This window comes from Dermacentor albipictus, chromosome 1 (genome assembly GCF_038994185.2).
Source record: "Dermacentor albipictus isolate Rhodes 1998 colony chromosome 1, USDA_Dalb.pri_finalv2, whole genome shotgun sequence".
Taxonomy (NCBI): domain Eukaryota; kingdom Metazoa; phylum Arthropoda; class Arachnida; order Ixodida; family Ixodidae; genus Dermacentor; species Dermacentor albipictus.
Window position 1 is genome coordinate 490,445,903 of NC_091821.1, and position 16,568 is coordinate 490,462,470.

Consider the following 16,568-nt stretch of genomic DNA (forward strand, 5'->3'; position numbering starts at 1 on the left):
CGTGCATGCGTTTTTATGGATTTGAACAAAGTCTGCTAATTGACCTGACAAAGAAAAAGAAGCAGAAGGACATCGGAGACTTTTCCTCCAAGAAATAAATGCTTTTTACGTACGTGTGCCTGAGTGAATTCACCTCTCACTCTTTAATTTAGCTAGATTTAATTGTTTGGATGATACGAGTTTCGGCTAATACGAATATTTTTCGTGACCCCGTGAGATTCGTATCATCGAGATTCCACTGTATGACCCTAAATCTGCGTTACCATATCACCATCGGCATTTCAATATGACCGCCTCATACGCACTTCGAGCCTAGCTGCTGTAGCTTCCTCCATGTGCTGTGGTACTTGTGCTTAAGCAATGCCTCTTTTGGCTTAGGTTAGTGCACAGTCTGTCTTCCTGTTTTCTGGGTTTGCTCTATCAGCATGGAAGTGCCAACACTAAAGACATGCCGAGTTCATCAAGATGTAGCAATTAAAAGGCAAACGATTCCGTGTGCGGAGACGGACGGAAATCAAGCCGCGTCACGGGTGTTCAGAGTCCCCGAAACTTGCGTGCGGGACTGGCACAAACAGGAGAGCTATTCTACACCGGCGGCTGCTGCATACAGCGCGGCCGCGTGGCCCCTATCTTGAAAGCGATCTGCGACGGAGATCGCTGCGACGGAGACCCCCGCATCTAGGTGCACTGCCCTGTTCGCGTCAAAGCAAGAGGCTGCACAAAGGTTAATTCCCTCACTCCTGTTACTGCACTTTCTCCCCTCTAGCAGTCTGATAAAAAGTTTCCACGTTCATTGAGTGAGACAGTTTCATGTTTGCTTGTGTGCGCGTAACACTGTGCTTGTTACTTTCGTTAGTAAGGGAATGTTTAAAAGTTTATATGGCCGGTAAAACTACACTTACTTTACGTATAGTTGTCTACTAATTTGCTTTCGTAATCGATGCTTTGCCTTTTGGGCAAAACTGCTACTTTATTTATTGCAACTTTAGTGCAATCGGAGCAAATCACTGTTTTTTCCAAATGAGAGAAAGTTGTACTTCTGTATGAAAGAATGACGTGCACGGTACTGTAAAGAACTTTTCTTTCTTTAGGTCTCGGGAAACGGGTAAGCATTACAATCGAGGGCGCGTTAGAATTGAGTAGATACGGTAATGGGATTCATTACATATCGCTTTCAATGCAATGTTGTACGGACCGCGGCGGCTACTTCAATTATCCCAAATTTCGAATTAATCAGTTGCTAATTAATGAGGTTTTACTGTATAACAATATCTTGGTCATAATGACGATACAACTTAACAGTATCAAATCTTGCGTTAGAGCTACAAGAACAAAAAAGATAACATAAAGTTAGGCATTCATATAACAAAGTCAGTAAAATTGGCAATTTGTTTCGTTATAATGAAATTTCATTATACTGAAATTAGACCACTTATGCAAATAAGTACAGTGGCCGATGGACTTTTTTTACACGAAAAGGGCCGTAATATTTTCTGGCTAATTGGGCAATTGGAAAAAGTAAATTCTAATAAGAAAAAAAATTCATTTTATTAAATTTGGGAGTCGGTGACGAAATATATGGTTTAATGCCATGTTGACAACATCTCCACGTCGGATATAGGAAATAAAGCCAGCCACTCTTTCGCATCCACTCCACCCCTGCGACTGATAGTGCCACCCGCAGTGGGACGATGCTATCGTGAAAAGCGCTGGCAATGGGGAGTGAATGCTTTGTCTGCCTCTCGCTTCAATGTATCACCAAGACTCAAGATTAGGCAACCTCTAACACTAGAATGTGCGGGAAGACAGCACACTTGAGGCCACACCATTTTCTCACTGTGGGGGCGGAGTGGACGGGAAACCATGATAGGCTTTGCTTCGTACCGTATCTTTAGTTGCCAAATGTCTAATTCAAACAAAATGGTATTTTTTTTCTCATTGAGATATGTTACTTCCGATTGTCTGTCAACCCTTACAATTTTACGAACTTACCTGCAGCAAAGGAATGTGCACGTGGGACACGACGTGGGGTAGCCGGCGCCACTCACGGATGCACTGCCCCGTGATGACCTCGACAACACGCTCTACGAGTGACAGGTGCTGCTCCTCGGGGTGACAGATGGCGATGTAGCCACGGTAGAGATTTACCCGCCACGCCTGCTCCTTTGGGCAGCTAAGCTCCACCTGCAAGTCACATGGGCTGGTCAGATTGGGCCACAAGTAATCTTACACCATGTAAGTTTCTTCTGCAGCAATCATTCACTGAATGACGTCTAGCACAGTACAAAAGCCTCTCTCGGAGAACTTCAATTACTTCTGTTCTGTGTGAACTGAGAACCCGTTTGCACAGCTCCTCGCAAAAAATATTCCTTCATTCGTTTTTTCATATTTTATTCGCTTTCTGCAGGAAAAGAAATATGCACAAATTGTTTAGACAAATAGCCAAAGGTAAGTAGGGAGCTTAAATACCACATGTGTCTACATGGAACAGGCTCACGCATCAGCGCGGAATTCGCTCTGCATGAGCGACGTCCAAACGTGCACCCTGTTCCGTGTGAACAATCTTGCTGTGCAGGAAAAGCAGAGCAGCGTTAATTGGCAAACGGCATTAACTGACACTTTTTTCAGTTAAAGATATTCATCGTGTGCGGGATCATCAGTGATGCCACGTCGACCAAATGTGCAACAAATTCCTCGTGAACAATCTTGCTGCGCGTCAAATGCGGAGCAGCTGTAATCGGCGAATGACACAATATTTTTTTCCCAATAACAAACATTTCGCACTGCGGCATACATGCTATGGCATGTACTAGGAGCATACCAGACTGTTACAACTCGTAACACGTAACTACTTCATTATAATATTACGATATCATCGAGCAATGCTCAAGGGACAAGCCGCCGCGACGACGACGACGAAGTGGGTCTGTGCCCTTGGCGCGAGTGAATGTCGGCCTGGCTGTCTGGTTCCAGTGTAGATAGCCTGTAAGTAGCCTCTTACGTCTGTGTCTTTCTACACGTAACATTCTGGAGGAGGTTAGCGATCCCCGTCCTCACCACGGAACTCCAAAATGGTCGGTACATTGAGCTTGTCATTATGCCTCCCGGTGATGAGACTGCCTCTGCAATGGCTTTGGGTTGTCCAACGGCTCCAATCGTCACATTTGCCCAATATCGCGACCCTGGTGTGTTATCTGGCCTGGAGGGACAGGACGTTGACGAATGGATCAAGCTATATGAACATGCCAGCGCTAATAACAGTTGGGACCTAACCATTATGCTCGCCAATGTCATCTTTTATCTTGGTGGCACCCCACGCATGTGGTGCCAGATGCATGACGACGAGATTAGCTGTTGGGACATTTTCAAAGAAAAGCTACGGGAGCTGTTCGGTGACCCCATTGGCCGCAAGGTTGCCGTGAGAAAGGCTCTTGCATCTTGTGCTCAGACTTCTGCAGAGCCGTACATTTCATACATCTTTGACGTCTTGGCTCTATGCCGCAAAGCTGACGATGCTATGTCTGAATCAGATAAAGTGTCACATGTTCTAAAAGGCATCACCGGCGATGCATTCAATTTGCTTGTTTTTGGCAACGTCTTGACAATCGACGCCATCATTAAGGGGGTACGCGGGTCTTGAAACGGCAAAAAAATCACAAAAAAGACGATTTTCGGAAAAGTGCATACCGTATTTATTCGCGTATAACCCGCACCAAAATGTGAAAAAACGCGTTTAAAAAGTGGGGGTGCGGGTTATCTGCGAATTTTTTACTTGGGAGGGGGGGGGGGGTCGGCTTCACCGCAATGTGCGGCGGCCTCCCCGTGTAGTCCGCCATCCCCATCGTCATCGACGCTTGTCAAGCCGATGAAGGGCCAACGAAAGGCCAGCCGGGCCAGCATTGTTGAGCCTCGCGTTAGGCGCTGTTTAGTGTACTTACCCCAGTTTGCACTGTTTGCCTGCTTTTTTTTGGCATCATGAGTGCGACTCGACGGCAGTGTTTCACAGCAAAAGAGAAGCTGAAGATTATAGCCGCTGCCGAAGAAATCGGCAACAGAGCTGCTGCAAGACAGCATGACGTCGACGAGTCGTGCATTCGCGACTGGAGGAAGAAAAAAGAGAGTCTCGAAGCAACGAACCGGGACAGGCGAGCGTTTCGGGGTCCGAAGACTGGCGCGTACCCCCACCTCGAGACGCAGCTTGCGAAGTTCATTGAGGAGCAGAGAAGTCGTGGCCACGCTGTTTCGACTGAGATGGCGCAAATGGAAGCCCTGAAGTTGGCCCGGGAATTGAACATTCCACGTGAGTTTCGTGCAAGCCGTGGATGGCTTCAGCGCTTCATGCGAAGACATGGATTTTCTATGCGGCGGCGAACAACCATGTGCCAGCGGCTTTCTGAAGCCTACGAGGAAAAGTTGTTGAACTTTCAACGATATGTTATCGCACTTCGGAAGGAGCACAGCTATTTGCTGTCTCAGGTGGGAAATGCTGATCAAACACCTGTGTACTTTGAGATGCCGATGGACACGACCATGGAAAAAAAGGGCTCCAAATCAGTCAGCGTGCTGACCGGCGGAAATGCCAAGCTGCGCTGCACAGTCATGCTATGCGCTTTGGCTGACGGCACGAAACTGCGCCCGTATGTCATTTTTAAACGCAAGACGCTACCTAGCATTCCACTGCCCCCAGGAATCGTTGTGCGTGCGGAAGAAAATTCGTGGATGAACAGTGGCCTAGTCGGTGACTGGCTTCGAGTAATCTGGGAGCGAAGACCAGGTGCCTTGCTGGCACGCTGGTCGATGCTCGTACTAGATTCCTTCAGAGGCCACTGCACTGATGCGGTGAAGGCTCGCCTTGCCGAGACCAGCACCGACCTCGTCATAATACCTGGCGGCATGACGTCCATGCTACAGCCACTCGACGTGTGCCTGAACAAGCCGTTCAAGGCACACGTGAAGCGGCTGTATGCCCAGTGGATGGCCGACGGCCTTTACGCCCTCACACCGACGGGACGCGTGCGAAGGCCTGACATTCCATTGCTGTGCCAGTGGATCGTGGATGCGTGGAAAGCGATACCGGCCGATTTGGTGCGCAAAAGTTTTAAAAAATGTGCGATCAGTAATAGTTTGGATGGTTCCGAGGACGACTACGTCTTTGAGAGTGGCGATGAAGCCTCGGATGGCAGTAGTGAGAGCGGCGACGATTAAGAATCGGATAACCAGTGACGTGGTGGCGGTCGTTTGAATAAATGTTCTGAAAACGAAATGATCACTGAGTGTGAGTTGCATCTTTCTAGCGCTCATTTTTTTTTTTTCAGGTAAACGTGCGGGTTATACGCGTTTTTTTTTTTTTTTTTCGCCGAGTTCAAAGTTAGGGGTGCGGGTTATACGCAGGGGCGGGTTATACGCGGGTAAATACGGTATTCGCTACGTTTATACATTCAAGAATCCCTCTGCGAAATTTAGAAGCTAAATTTAATCAGAAAATAATAAAAAATCGCGCTTAAAGGGGCCAGGGTGAATGCGAAATCAACAAAATTAGGTAAAAAATGTTCAAACTTCGCGCCGTCACCATTTGTGAGCGCGCGGTGGTTGATGGCCACCATCTTGTGCTTGTTTTGAAGCTGCTTTCTTTGTGCCATTTTGTGCCAGTTCAAAATGGCATCAGTGAAGGGCAACAGAGGCTATCGCGTCATTTCTGGAGCATGCGTCCGTGCCGCCGATTGGCCAAAGCGCGCACACCCCCCGTGCGCCTCGCTCCTATTGGTCTGGTGGTCTTGGGCACGCGCTCGACCGCTCTCACGTTTCGCTACGTTTGTTTATCTCTGGTTTCATCACGCCACTGTTTCTTCAGCCGCTTGCTTTGCGACGACGTTTGATAAGGTGCTCATTTTGCTGCCCGGATGGCTGGAAAAGATTGTCGTCTCAAGGCTACTACGCGTCAAGCGGCTGTGGAATGCGCGACGGAAGGCGGCTAGGCCTGTCATACTCGCGGAGTTGCCGGTTGCTGGTCTCCCTGGACATTCTACTGGATCGAGTTGTGAGCTGCAAACCGCCACGTCTAGCGACAACACTTAACGAAATATGTTGCAACAATAGCGTAAAGCTGTACATCCCTGTGGTTACTGCCATCCACAGCGATCGAAAATACTTGATATTTTAGGGCATCCAGCAAAGGAGTCTCCGCATTGGCAGCCATTTCCCGAACAATTGGCGTCATCTTTGTTCGTCCACAGGCCTAGCGTTTCGCTTCTTCACACTTGGGGAACATCTTCCGGAAAAGTGGTCCGGCATGATCGCCGACCCTCAGCAGAATGCTGTGTTCAACTAAAAACGGCGTGAAGAGGCATTCTGCACGAATCACACCGAAGTCATCGCTGCTTACAAAACTTGCTAGGCTTAGCTGGCTATCCACGGCTCGCACATACCTCCGATGCTTTTTTGAAGCGATGTGGACCTTGATGTCAGACTTGCCGCCATGCGAGATGTTCACATCAAACGCACACGTGGTACAGAATCTGAACTTCTCCCCTTTCTTCGACGGCACAAAGAACGGAAATTCTGCCGTGTACGATTTCAAACGCACTTGGAAGTAGTGTCGGGGCTTCGAGCCCGCCATCGCAATGCGAAGCCGCTACAGGCCGGAGTCTCACACAAAAGGCGAGGCCGACACTGCAGTGACTGAAGCTGACTGAAGTCCAAACCCGTGCGGTCGCGCGAACAAAGGCAACAGCATGGCAACAGGCTTGCGAAGGTGCTAGAGGCGCTATCACACTATCGAGCTTTGGATATAGATTCGTGACCCCCCTAGTAGACGACAGAAGTCACTACAACCTTGCAGCTGCTGATGATGATACCACACGTACGTATTGCCCTCTCGTGGTGGCGCAAGGTACGAGGCTGTAGTTTTACTACATTTTCCCTTTTTTTTTTCTGCAAATGTTTTCTGTAAAATTTCAAGCAAGATTCGTTAAATTGTAAGACTGCTTGAAATTCATATATCTTACGGAAAATTTGGAAGAGTTGGCAGGTATGCCTATTTGGACCAATCAAGTTTTTTACCTTGGTGACATCATTTGGTCCATTCGATTCGCATGCACTTTTTGAACTAGTTCACAAGGTGCAGCATGTTGCCATTCATCTCCTTCAGCGCAGCCTTCGTGCAGGACAAGTTCACAGCATTCCCTGTGCTCGTCAGGAAGTGTACAGTTTTTGCACTAAGTGCTATGTCAGTTCCGCACAAGTGAAAACTGACACCGAACTCACGGCGAGAACTAGTTCCCGAAGTGCAGGATGAACTGAAAGGAACTCCCAATCACAATGTGCGGAAGACAGGCCGGGAAAAACCAGGAAAGAAGCGTGCACTGGTTTTTTACTTTTCATGGGTAGTTTGGGGCCGTTTAATGAGTGTTCAGTGCTACACAGTAACGCCTATCATTCCGGAGACTGGAGGGCAAAACCATATCACCTGCACAACTGAACAAACAAGCTTTTATACCATGCCCCTGAATCAAGTTTCGTGTGGCAAGCACTATGTGCTCACCTGGGAGAGGGCCTCCTTCATGAGAGGCCAGTTGGGAACGCGCCAGGCACTCTCCAGCACCAGGTGCGGGTTGGCGCAGCTCTTGGAGCTGCCATACTCGAGCAGCAGTTCCCACTGGTTCAACTCCTTGCAGCACCTGCCAGAAAATAAATTGATAAATAAATGAGACATTGTGCGAAACTGTGAGTGATCCCAGGGGTTGCTTCCGGACGTGGTGCAATCAGACAATAAAAAGTTCAGCAGAAGCACTGACGTCCCATTAGAACAATACAGTCTAACCTCAATAAACATGGACATAAGAAGTTATTGAATATAATAACGTAGATCTACAATGTTTCTCACCAATATTAGGCCGAAAGAAATACAGTCTACACTCGTTACAACAGACTTTCAGATTTAATGGACCATATTTCAGCGTTAGTTTGTTTTACCGATTTTATTAATGCAACAAATTAACGTGCTCAAATGGACTAACGAGTACAGCTAACAAAATTAGCAGCAATTTTTTTCAAAATTAGGTGCATAAAATATATTTTTGCCGTGTTGACACGGGTTGACAACGGACTTGCGGGGGTCAGCCGACAATTGCGGCTCAATATCACGCACGCGAGGGAGGAAGGCGAGGCGGAAACATGCCGTCTTTTGCACGCGAGGCATGGGGGAGGGGGGCGGGGACAGGGGGTTCTATTCCAGCAGCTGCTGCTTACGGGGCGGCCGCCATATCTTGAAAGCTATCTGCGATATGGACGAAGTGCTTGCCCCGCGCAGGCGCCATATATTGAAATGATCTGTAATCGCGCCCGCGTGGGCCTCGTCTTCAAAGCAATCTGCAATGTGGACAAAGTGCGCCCAGTGCCAGTAGCTTTGTATACGCTGTGTTTTCGACATTTAGTTTGCGTTGAAGCGAGAGACAGCACGAAGATCAATTAGCTTGCTGCTGCTGCTCCTGCACCTATTTTACTTAATTTTCTATCGCAATCTATGCTTTACCCTTCGGGCGAAACTGCGACTTTCTTTTGTTTGTTTTTTACTTTCGACGTTTGTCACTCACTCTTTGCAATCAAGTTAGACATCATGACACAAGCTTTGCAAGTGCGGTGTGTCGGATATTACGAACTGCGGCTAAAATGGGCATTTTTTGTCGGATTGTTAGGGTCCGTTGTAACGTGAGTCGACTGCACATGCTTATAACAAATATTGGATGCAACAGGATGTAACGAAAACGTCAGTTGCGGCTCTGTTATAGCAAGACTGAGCCGTGCTATGGCAGTACAAATTATGGGATAAACACAATTGCAAAGAAATGTCTCGGCCTCCAGTGATCCTCAGCAAAAAGAAGTCGCAGGTCTCAGACTCCTCAAAATGTCTAGAGAATACAGACTGATATTGGGAAGAAATGCTCGATAGTCTTGGAAACAGGTCCTACCTGAACACTGCAAAGGGGCTTCTTCAAAATTTGACACAAGCATGTAGCTTGCATGGCGTAGCATAAATGCACAAGGTGCAGAATTAAAATTAAATCAGAGTCTGGGGTTTTATGTGCCATAACGTCATTATGAGGCATGCTAGGGTGAGGGGCTCAGGATTAATTTTGACCACCTGGAATTCTTTAATGTGCACATAAATCTAACAAGTACATGCACATTTATGCATTTCAGCCCAATTGAAATCTCGCCGCTGTGGCTGGGATTGGACTTGTGGCCTCGAGCTCAGAAGCACAACGCTGTAGCTACTCGGCTACTGCAGTGAATATGCACAAGGCATCTGTATAGACCTCGTGTGCTTTCATGGTGGCACTACTGCTCCGGCGCAGTCACATGCAATAAATTTTGGTGTGTTTCAGCTGGGCCACTCCAAGCACGCAGACTGAATGGCGACGTAGCTGGAGCAACGCCGCCCACATTCTGCGCTGCAAAAGAGCTGCCTGCACAGTATAGTGGAATTCCAGAACAAGAAAAAAAAGTTCGAAAACAATTCAGTCTCCAGTTGAAGATTAAAAACAATGTCTTTCTAAATGAACTGGGGGTGATAATGGGGCAGAGTCACTGTGACAACACTCTACAGAGTCACCACTCGCATGAGGAGAGAAGCAGGAGCGTTGGACTTCTTAAATTTTTTTTTTTTGACTGCAGTATCTTTGGGATTGGCCCACACTTTGATGCATAATGATGTGTTAATGAATTAAAAATTTCTTTTTCTGGGGCCTTACTAGCCAAAAGTACGATCTGATTAAGACAGATTTAAAAAATAGATCGGCGAAATAAGCAGTCGGTGGCAGCTTGACAATATGCAAACGACACTGGAGTGTGCTGAACTGAATGATGTTGAAATAACTGAGCAAGTTCTCCCACCAGTGACTCTAACTCAAATGATGATGTGCCATGTGCTCTGGAGCCTTCACATGCGAATCCGATTTGAGCCTTTGCAGTTCTTGCATCAGCGTGCAGAGACAGCAGAAAACTGGCAGAAATACAGGCATACTTGGTTGCACATAAGTGGAAGTGCATGCAGCAATGAATCGACCACTTCTTCCTTGCACAGGGGCCTTAAAACATAAATAAAATAATATATTTTTTTTATACATTTGTTGGTTTCTTTTTGACATTTGATAGTTTGGATTTATTAACGTTCCCAGCTGAGTCCGAATCATCGGCCGACTGTAGTGTAATCATGCCTGATACCAATTTCGGGATGACATGAATTCCTCAAGTCCCGGCCCAAGTCCATTAACTTACAATGTGCTGCATTTCGGATGTTGCGAACAGCTTTTGTGCTGCACTGGATGGTACAAATAACCGAGCCACCACGTGATACCCGGCGCAGTAGGCAAGCAGGCCCCGACTGACTCAAAGCTGGCTTGGCATAGTGCAAGGAATTGATGTGCCAGTGGCACCAGGCACTGGCTGTTGTCAGTTTGGCAGAGTTGCTGCGACGATGCACCAGCCACACTCCTGCTGCCGGGGCGACTAGGCCCCTGCGCTTCCCCCTCTCTCCCACAACATATTAAGCCTGTGCAAATACCGAAACGTAAATTTCGAATCGGATCAAGAAAAAAAAAATAAAAAAAAACAAAGAAAGAAAAGCTGAATATCCAATCAAATATGTAATATCAGAAAATCTTTAACAAAATTTATTGCTTAAAATTTTTTGCAAAGAAATACGGTGGTGCACATGCTCAAGAGACTCCTGGCATTGCATGAGAAGAATGTAGCAATTTTCCAAAGTGCGCCGTAGCTTTGGAAGATGCCGGCAATAGTTTGCTACCCGTGCCAAGAGCCGACGAAGGCTCCCCCCGTGACTGCGGAATAGGCTCCGCAGATGCAAGTGGTCCTGGCAGCAGCCGGCGTACATGCGGCATTTCAGCACGATTACTGCAGCCCAATGATTTGGTGAAAGTGAAGAAGGCTCAAGAAAAACTACAAGACTTTGCTTCGACACTGGCTACCAAGTGAAAATCAGATTTTCTCGCTCACGCCGATGCAGCCACAGCTGGCTCGGATGCAATGGAGGTGCGCTTCGTTATCATAAGCCTTGATTCTATGAATGCTCTGCTGTCTTGCGTAGAGCCAAAGTTGCATGGTAGCAGTGTGGCAGCGGGCAAAGGTGAACATGAGTGCGGTCTCACCACAGAGATAGCCACCTTGTGCGCTATCTGTGGTGATGTTGCGTCGGTGCGGAGTTTGCCACGCGTGAGCCACAGCTAAATGTGCAACCCGTTCCTCGTGAACACTCTCTCACCGGTAATCGACAAATGACACGATTTTTTATTGTTTTTGCGATAACAAACGCTTCAGACTGCAGCATAGATACTGGGACATGCACCAGGGGCATACTAGCCTTTACAACTGGTAACACGCGAATACTTCATTATATCCCAAAATAACACAAACTTTTCACTCAGCCTGCTTCGTTGTGATGACACCATCTCAAGATCTAGGACAGCTACAGCTGTAACGTTTTTTCCCATATGAAGATAAATGCATAAAGCTTGAAGGGCTGCAAGCAGATATCCCCCCCCCCCCCTAGCTTTCTTCGTTTGCTGCTGCTCTTGTTCCCTAGTAGCCATATCGTAAACGCTCAACTGTAATGAGCTGCTAAATTGCCAATTGTTGTTGGATTTGAAAACTACATGCAGCACTTCACTTCTAAAATATTCTGCTGTCCCCTCATGAAGTATTATTGGTTACTTCTAAATATTTTTTACCTAATTTCTCCACAAACAGCAGTAATAGACTTTTATTTATCTCCATAATTATTCTAACACAAAGAAATAGTTGAATTTTTAAAATCAGCTCAGAAATTTAACAAGACTGTCATTTAACTCTTTCGGGACCGCCCAAAAGAAGGCAATTCTGATACATGCTAGAAAATATTTTTTTATTCAATGAAATTTTTGCACTATCTTGTTGACACATAGATCAAAATGAAGCTAAGTGATTGGACTTTTATTGTAAAAAAATTGAAATGACTAAATGGTATACATAACAGAAAAAAAAATCTCAAAATGCAAATTTTTTCTTCAAGTAAACAAAAAAAAGTTGGAAATTGTTGCATATGAAAGTAAAAGAGCAGCATTAAAAAAATTCCAGGATATACAAAACGTGCTAAAATACCTCTATGACAACTTTGAGGCAAAAAAACTTTACAGGCTTATGTACATTTTTTTGTGTTTGTGATTTCTCACACCACTGTTCACCCTTCACTTCTGTGCACCCTCTCTGTGCCACTCGAGGAAGCAGTTCCGCGAAGCATTGAAGCACAAATGTGCGTTGCAGTCACTGCAGAAAACAGTAGTTTTGACCTCATTCTTGGTTTGTTGATAGCAAAGTTTACAATTCTTGCGTCTCTCCACTTTTTGGGGCTTGTGAAGTGGAGCCTTTGCAGGTGGTGGTGGAGGAGCGCGAGTTTGCTTGGCTCCTTCAAGATGAAGAAGCTGTTGCACCAGTTCCTCCCTGAACGCTAAATGATCAAAGGAAGCATTTCTGGCCAGCTCAGGGACGTCTGGATGTAATTTCCTATATTCTTGGAATAATATGAAACTATTCACGCATGCTATGTCGATGCAGTGGAAGAAGAGAGTCTTCCACCAGCGGACACTGCGCATAAGTACATTGTAATAGCCAATCATCTGATCAGATTTGTCCACTCCAATCATTCCAGAATTGTATTCGTGAATTAGCAGAGGCTTTGGGACAGAAATTTGCGTCCAGGTACTTCCACTTCTTTGTCTTCTTTTTGCAGTGACTGTCTCGTTGGCTGTATGCATTGTGCTCATCATGTTTACTACGCGTCGATCTTTCCATTGAAGATACAGAATTTCTTCGTCGCGCAACCATCTAATTTCACCTCGTTGAGCTTTCTTTTCCCAGCGCGTGTCTTTCAATTCAACAGGGAATCCGCGGCGGTCTTTTCGCGTAGTCCCGCAAGCCAATGTTTTTCGATCGAGGAGGTGACTGAACAGGTGTGTCGAGGTGTAAAAATTATCCATAAAAATTTTGTAGCCCTGATCAAAGTGTTCTGCACAGAGCTGGCAAACTACATCAAAAGCCAACCCGTGGGGCCCTGGCTGCTCGCGCTTGCCTGTGTAAACAGCAAACTGCACTGTATACCCGGTGAGCGGGTCTGCGAGAACCCAAAGCTTATAGCCCCACTTGGTCACTTTGTCCTTGATGTACTGCCGTATCCCTGATCTTGCTTTCGACTTCACCATACGCTCATCCACAGAGAGGTCTCGATGAGGCTGGAATAGCTTTGCCGACACTTTATTCATATGCTGCAGAAGCCACCACACGAAGCGAAGCTTTCCTTTTGACATCTGAGTTACATCGTCCAAGTCGGCGACATGTAGCATCGCAAGCAGTGCTATGAAGCGACGCCGCGGCATAATTCGTGGTGGCAGCAGACCACTATAGATGCTTCCCACATTCCAGTAAAGCTTGATTCGCGGTGCTTTCAAGATGCCCATGTAGATTATGAGGCCAATGAACTTTCTCATTTCACTTGTAGTGACCTCTTCCCAAGACCCATCGGGACGGGCATGCGTTGGCTTCTCCAAGATCTTCGTGTAGGCATATTTATTGGTGTTCTCGCAAACAGTCTCAATAACATCGGCCGAGAAAAAAAGGAAAAAAAAGTCCAGGGCGGTCAGGAATCTCTTTGTGGTGCTGCGCAGTGCCACACCCACATCTTCCGTCAGATGCACACCAGGTTCCCGCTTAGGAGAAAAGTGAATACGCTTCTGCCGCACGGGCAGGGCGTCGTTCCCGTAGGTTGTGGAAACCCTAACAAACACAGAAAAATAATGAGAACATATAGTGATCCCGCGTAAATACTCAAGAGCGAGCAGAACGCGAAACTAAATACTCACCTTCGGACACTAGTTGACAGTCCAGGTGATTGCGACGCTGAATCACTCTCTGAACTAAAATCAGAGCTTGAGAATTCATCTTCGGACTCTTCGCTACTCGTTGAATCAGAAAAATCCGCAGTTGAAGCGGCTGAATCGCGCGACAGACGCTTCTTTCTTTGCGCGACCTGACGCGACGTCGACGCCATGGTTCCCAATCTCAGCCGCCGCCGCGCCCAAGATTAAAATCTCTCCTACGTCGCCGCCTGCCGCGAGAGAGGAGAATTACACAAAAACAAAAACTAGAGATGTGAAACGACCCCACTAGATGGTGACACGGGTTCCACCGCGAAAATTTCGCGTTGGAGAGCGCGCGCAATTTGATCGTGCATTTTTGCACGATATCCGGACCGCGGTCCCGAAAGAGTTAAAGGAATCAACAACATATTTTTAGGGACTTAGTTTTTATGCCGCAATCTAAAGCTCACCCTTGATAGTGCTTACACCCGTACTGGTTATTTACAAAAGCAAGTGGATATTTTGTAAGCAGAACTTTTCGGTCTGAGCAGCCTATAAAAAAGAAACAGTCCCTTCTCCAACTATGCTGAGAAGTGAGAGCAATGCCGATAGCTGTACGCGCTTGTATGTGCGAGTGAAAGTGAGCAAGCCTACGATTGCGGCTCAATCTTGCACGTGCAATGGAGGAAAGCGGGGAGCTAGTGCACCACTGCCTGTTGATACAGCCGATAAAAGTACTATCCTTACTTCATACGGCTCTCTACTGATTTGCTATAGCAATCGAAGCTTCATCTCTCTGGCACATTTATTTCTTTTTTCATGTTACATCTTGGAGGCTATGCTCTTTGCGAGGTGTTCTGCCGAGAAGGGATACCAGGTAATGTCTATAACACGGCGGCCGGGACGTTTATCGGCGCTCGCAGTACCAAAAAGCATAGCCTTTGAGATTTGTGGCTATTACTCTAAGGAATGCATCGCTGGGATGCAGGTTTGGACGCCACCTATGCGTATGGTGGAACTTGGCAGCGTGCAGCTGGTGGATCTACGAAAGTACAACAGAGACGAATGTCGCAGCACGTTGTGATGCGTTTCAAGTGTGCATTCGAGAGCGCAGCAGCTCTTGTTCTTGTGGCAAGTGTCAGCGCACGTCGTGTGTGGCCAGTCACGCTACAGCACCTGCGTTGTGCCAGCCGAAATGCCATTCCTGTAGACTTTAACGTGCGCGCCGTTGGCTGTTCTCTTCGGAGCATGCACAGAACGATTTCCAACCCGCGTGCCGCTTTGAACGGCTGCCTGTGACCATCCGTGAAAAGGCCTGGGTACCTTTATTTTTTTCCCCGCACCGTGCATTCTGGGTCGGCGCAGTCGGTGCGACGAACACCCCGATGGAGCAAGAGCCACACAACGGCGGGCATGTCAGGCCGCGATGGCCGCGTCCGGTTACGTTAGCTGCGCCAGTGCTTCAAACTATAGACGTTGTTCTCGCCAACTTGACGTAGTGTGTGCGCACGCGCACTCATGCTACGTCAGACTATACAGTCAACGACTGAATTTTTAGACGGCCAAATTTTCGGACGTGCCTGATATTTCGGACGTCTTCGCGGCACCGCCACGAGCCCCATAGAATCAATGTATAAGGACATCTGAAGTTTCGGACGCTCTAACCCACCGCCGTCCAATTTCCCTGACTTTTTGACGTGACGGAAGGTCCTTTGGCTCCTCGCGCAGCGCCCTTGCGAAGGAAATCGACTTGCAGCCGAAGCATATCACCGCTTTTACCACAACTAGCCGAATCTAGCCCTCACACACCGATTTGGTCTGGCCATGCTGGCTATGTTCATCGCCGCAAATGGCCGCACTTCCGCTTCCAGCGGAGTTTCTGGAGCGGTGCTATTTCATTTGTTTGTGCAGGCTATGTTTTGGCTAGCGTGGTGTGTGGTTGTGCTGTTGTGTCAAGTGTGCTCTGCGACGCTAGGCCTAGATGCTTCGATGCTCGTCAGCGAACTCCACTGTTCCCAACTTGAGGATTTCGCTTGCCTTCGATGGCCCCCCACTCCGTCTTCGTCGTCCTTGCCGACAGCATCGAAGCGCGGAAAGCAGTACCGTACCCACGGAAATAACTTTTGAACAGTTTGTTGACGCTGACAATGAGCTCAACTTCTGCGCAGAACTGACTGACGAGGGAATAGTCTGTCAGGTTGTGGGGGATTCAGAAGACTCCGATGTTGAAAATGAGGAGCCAATGCCTGCGCTGCCTACAAGCACTGAGTTGACGCGAGCACTGTTGACTTTTTCATCAGTATACAGTGCTGACATGACCCTTACACAGATCGAGGCGAATATGATCGCATGCAACCGGAACGCCGTCCAAACAACAATCGACAAGTTCTTCAAGCCACTGCAGCAATAACACTGGCTGCCAGACGATGCACATGTACATAATAAACCGGCAGTCGGCTGCATACAGAGTTTTTGAACGCCTCTTTTTATAGCACCTTCATTGATGCTTTGGCAGGGTTTTGGAAGACTGGTACTTTGCCCTTTACCTCTAGATCCGAGAAAAAAAGAAAAAAAGGTGCGGTTTTTTGCATGCATTCATTTTTTTGGACTGCCTGAATTTTCCGACGTTTTATGTTCCCTAGAGGGTCCGAAAAATCAGTCGTT

The 16,568-nt window shown here is 47.2% G+C and overlaps 2 protein-coding genes across 7 annotated transcripts in view; both read right to left on the bottom strand.

Moving 5' to 3' along the window:
• Nucleotides 1–16,568, bottom strand: part of Nipped-A (Transcription-associated protein Nipped-A) — a 413,461-nt gene that overhangs the window by 112,408 nt on the left and 284,485 nt on the right. For all 6 annotated transcript variants that reach the window (XM_065445525.1, XM_065445501.1, XM_065445517.1 and 3 more), the window contains 2 exons: nt 7,541–7,676; nt 1,993–2,184 (listed from right to left, as the gene is read on the bottom strand). In XM_065445525.1, coding sequence (XP_065301597.1) covers nt 1,993–2,184; nt 7,541–7,676 — 328 coding nt within the window. The remainder of the gene's footprint in view (nt 1–1,992; nt 2,185–7,540; nt 7,677–16,568) is intronic.
• LOC139055011 (piggyBac transposable element-derived protein 4-like) lies at nt 11,872–15,319 on the bottom strand. Its single transcript, XM_070532719.1, has 2 exons — nt 15,248–15,319; nt 11,872–13,871 (listed from the first exon to the last, which is right to left on the bottom strand). The coding sequence occupies exons 1-2, from the start codon at nt 15,317–15,319 to the stop codon at nt 12,240–12,242; spliced, it is 1,704 nt and encodes a 567-aa protein (XP_070388820.1). The 3' UTR covers nt 11,872–12,239.

Bases quoted from the DNA above. Each gene is read 5' to 3' on its own strand.
- LOC139055011 (XM_070532719.1), bottom strand. From the start codon at position 15,319: ATGCCCGCCGTTGTGTGGCTCTTGCTCCATCGGGGTGTTCGTCGCACC. The intron at 13,872-15,247 runs GTGCGGGGAAAA...CTCGCTCTTGAG, and splicing joins GCGCCGACCCAGAATGCACG to TATTTACGCGGGATCACTAT.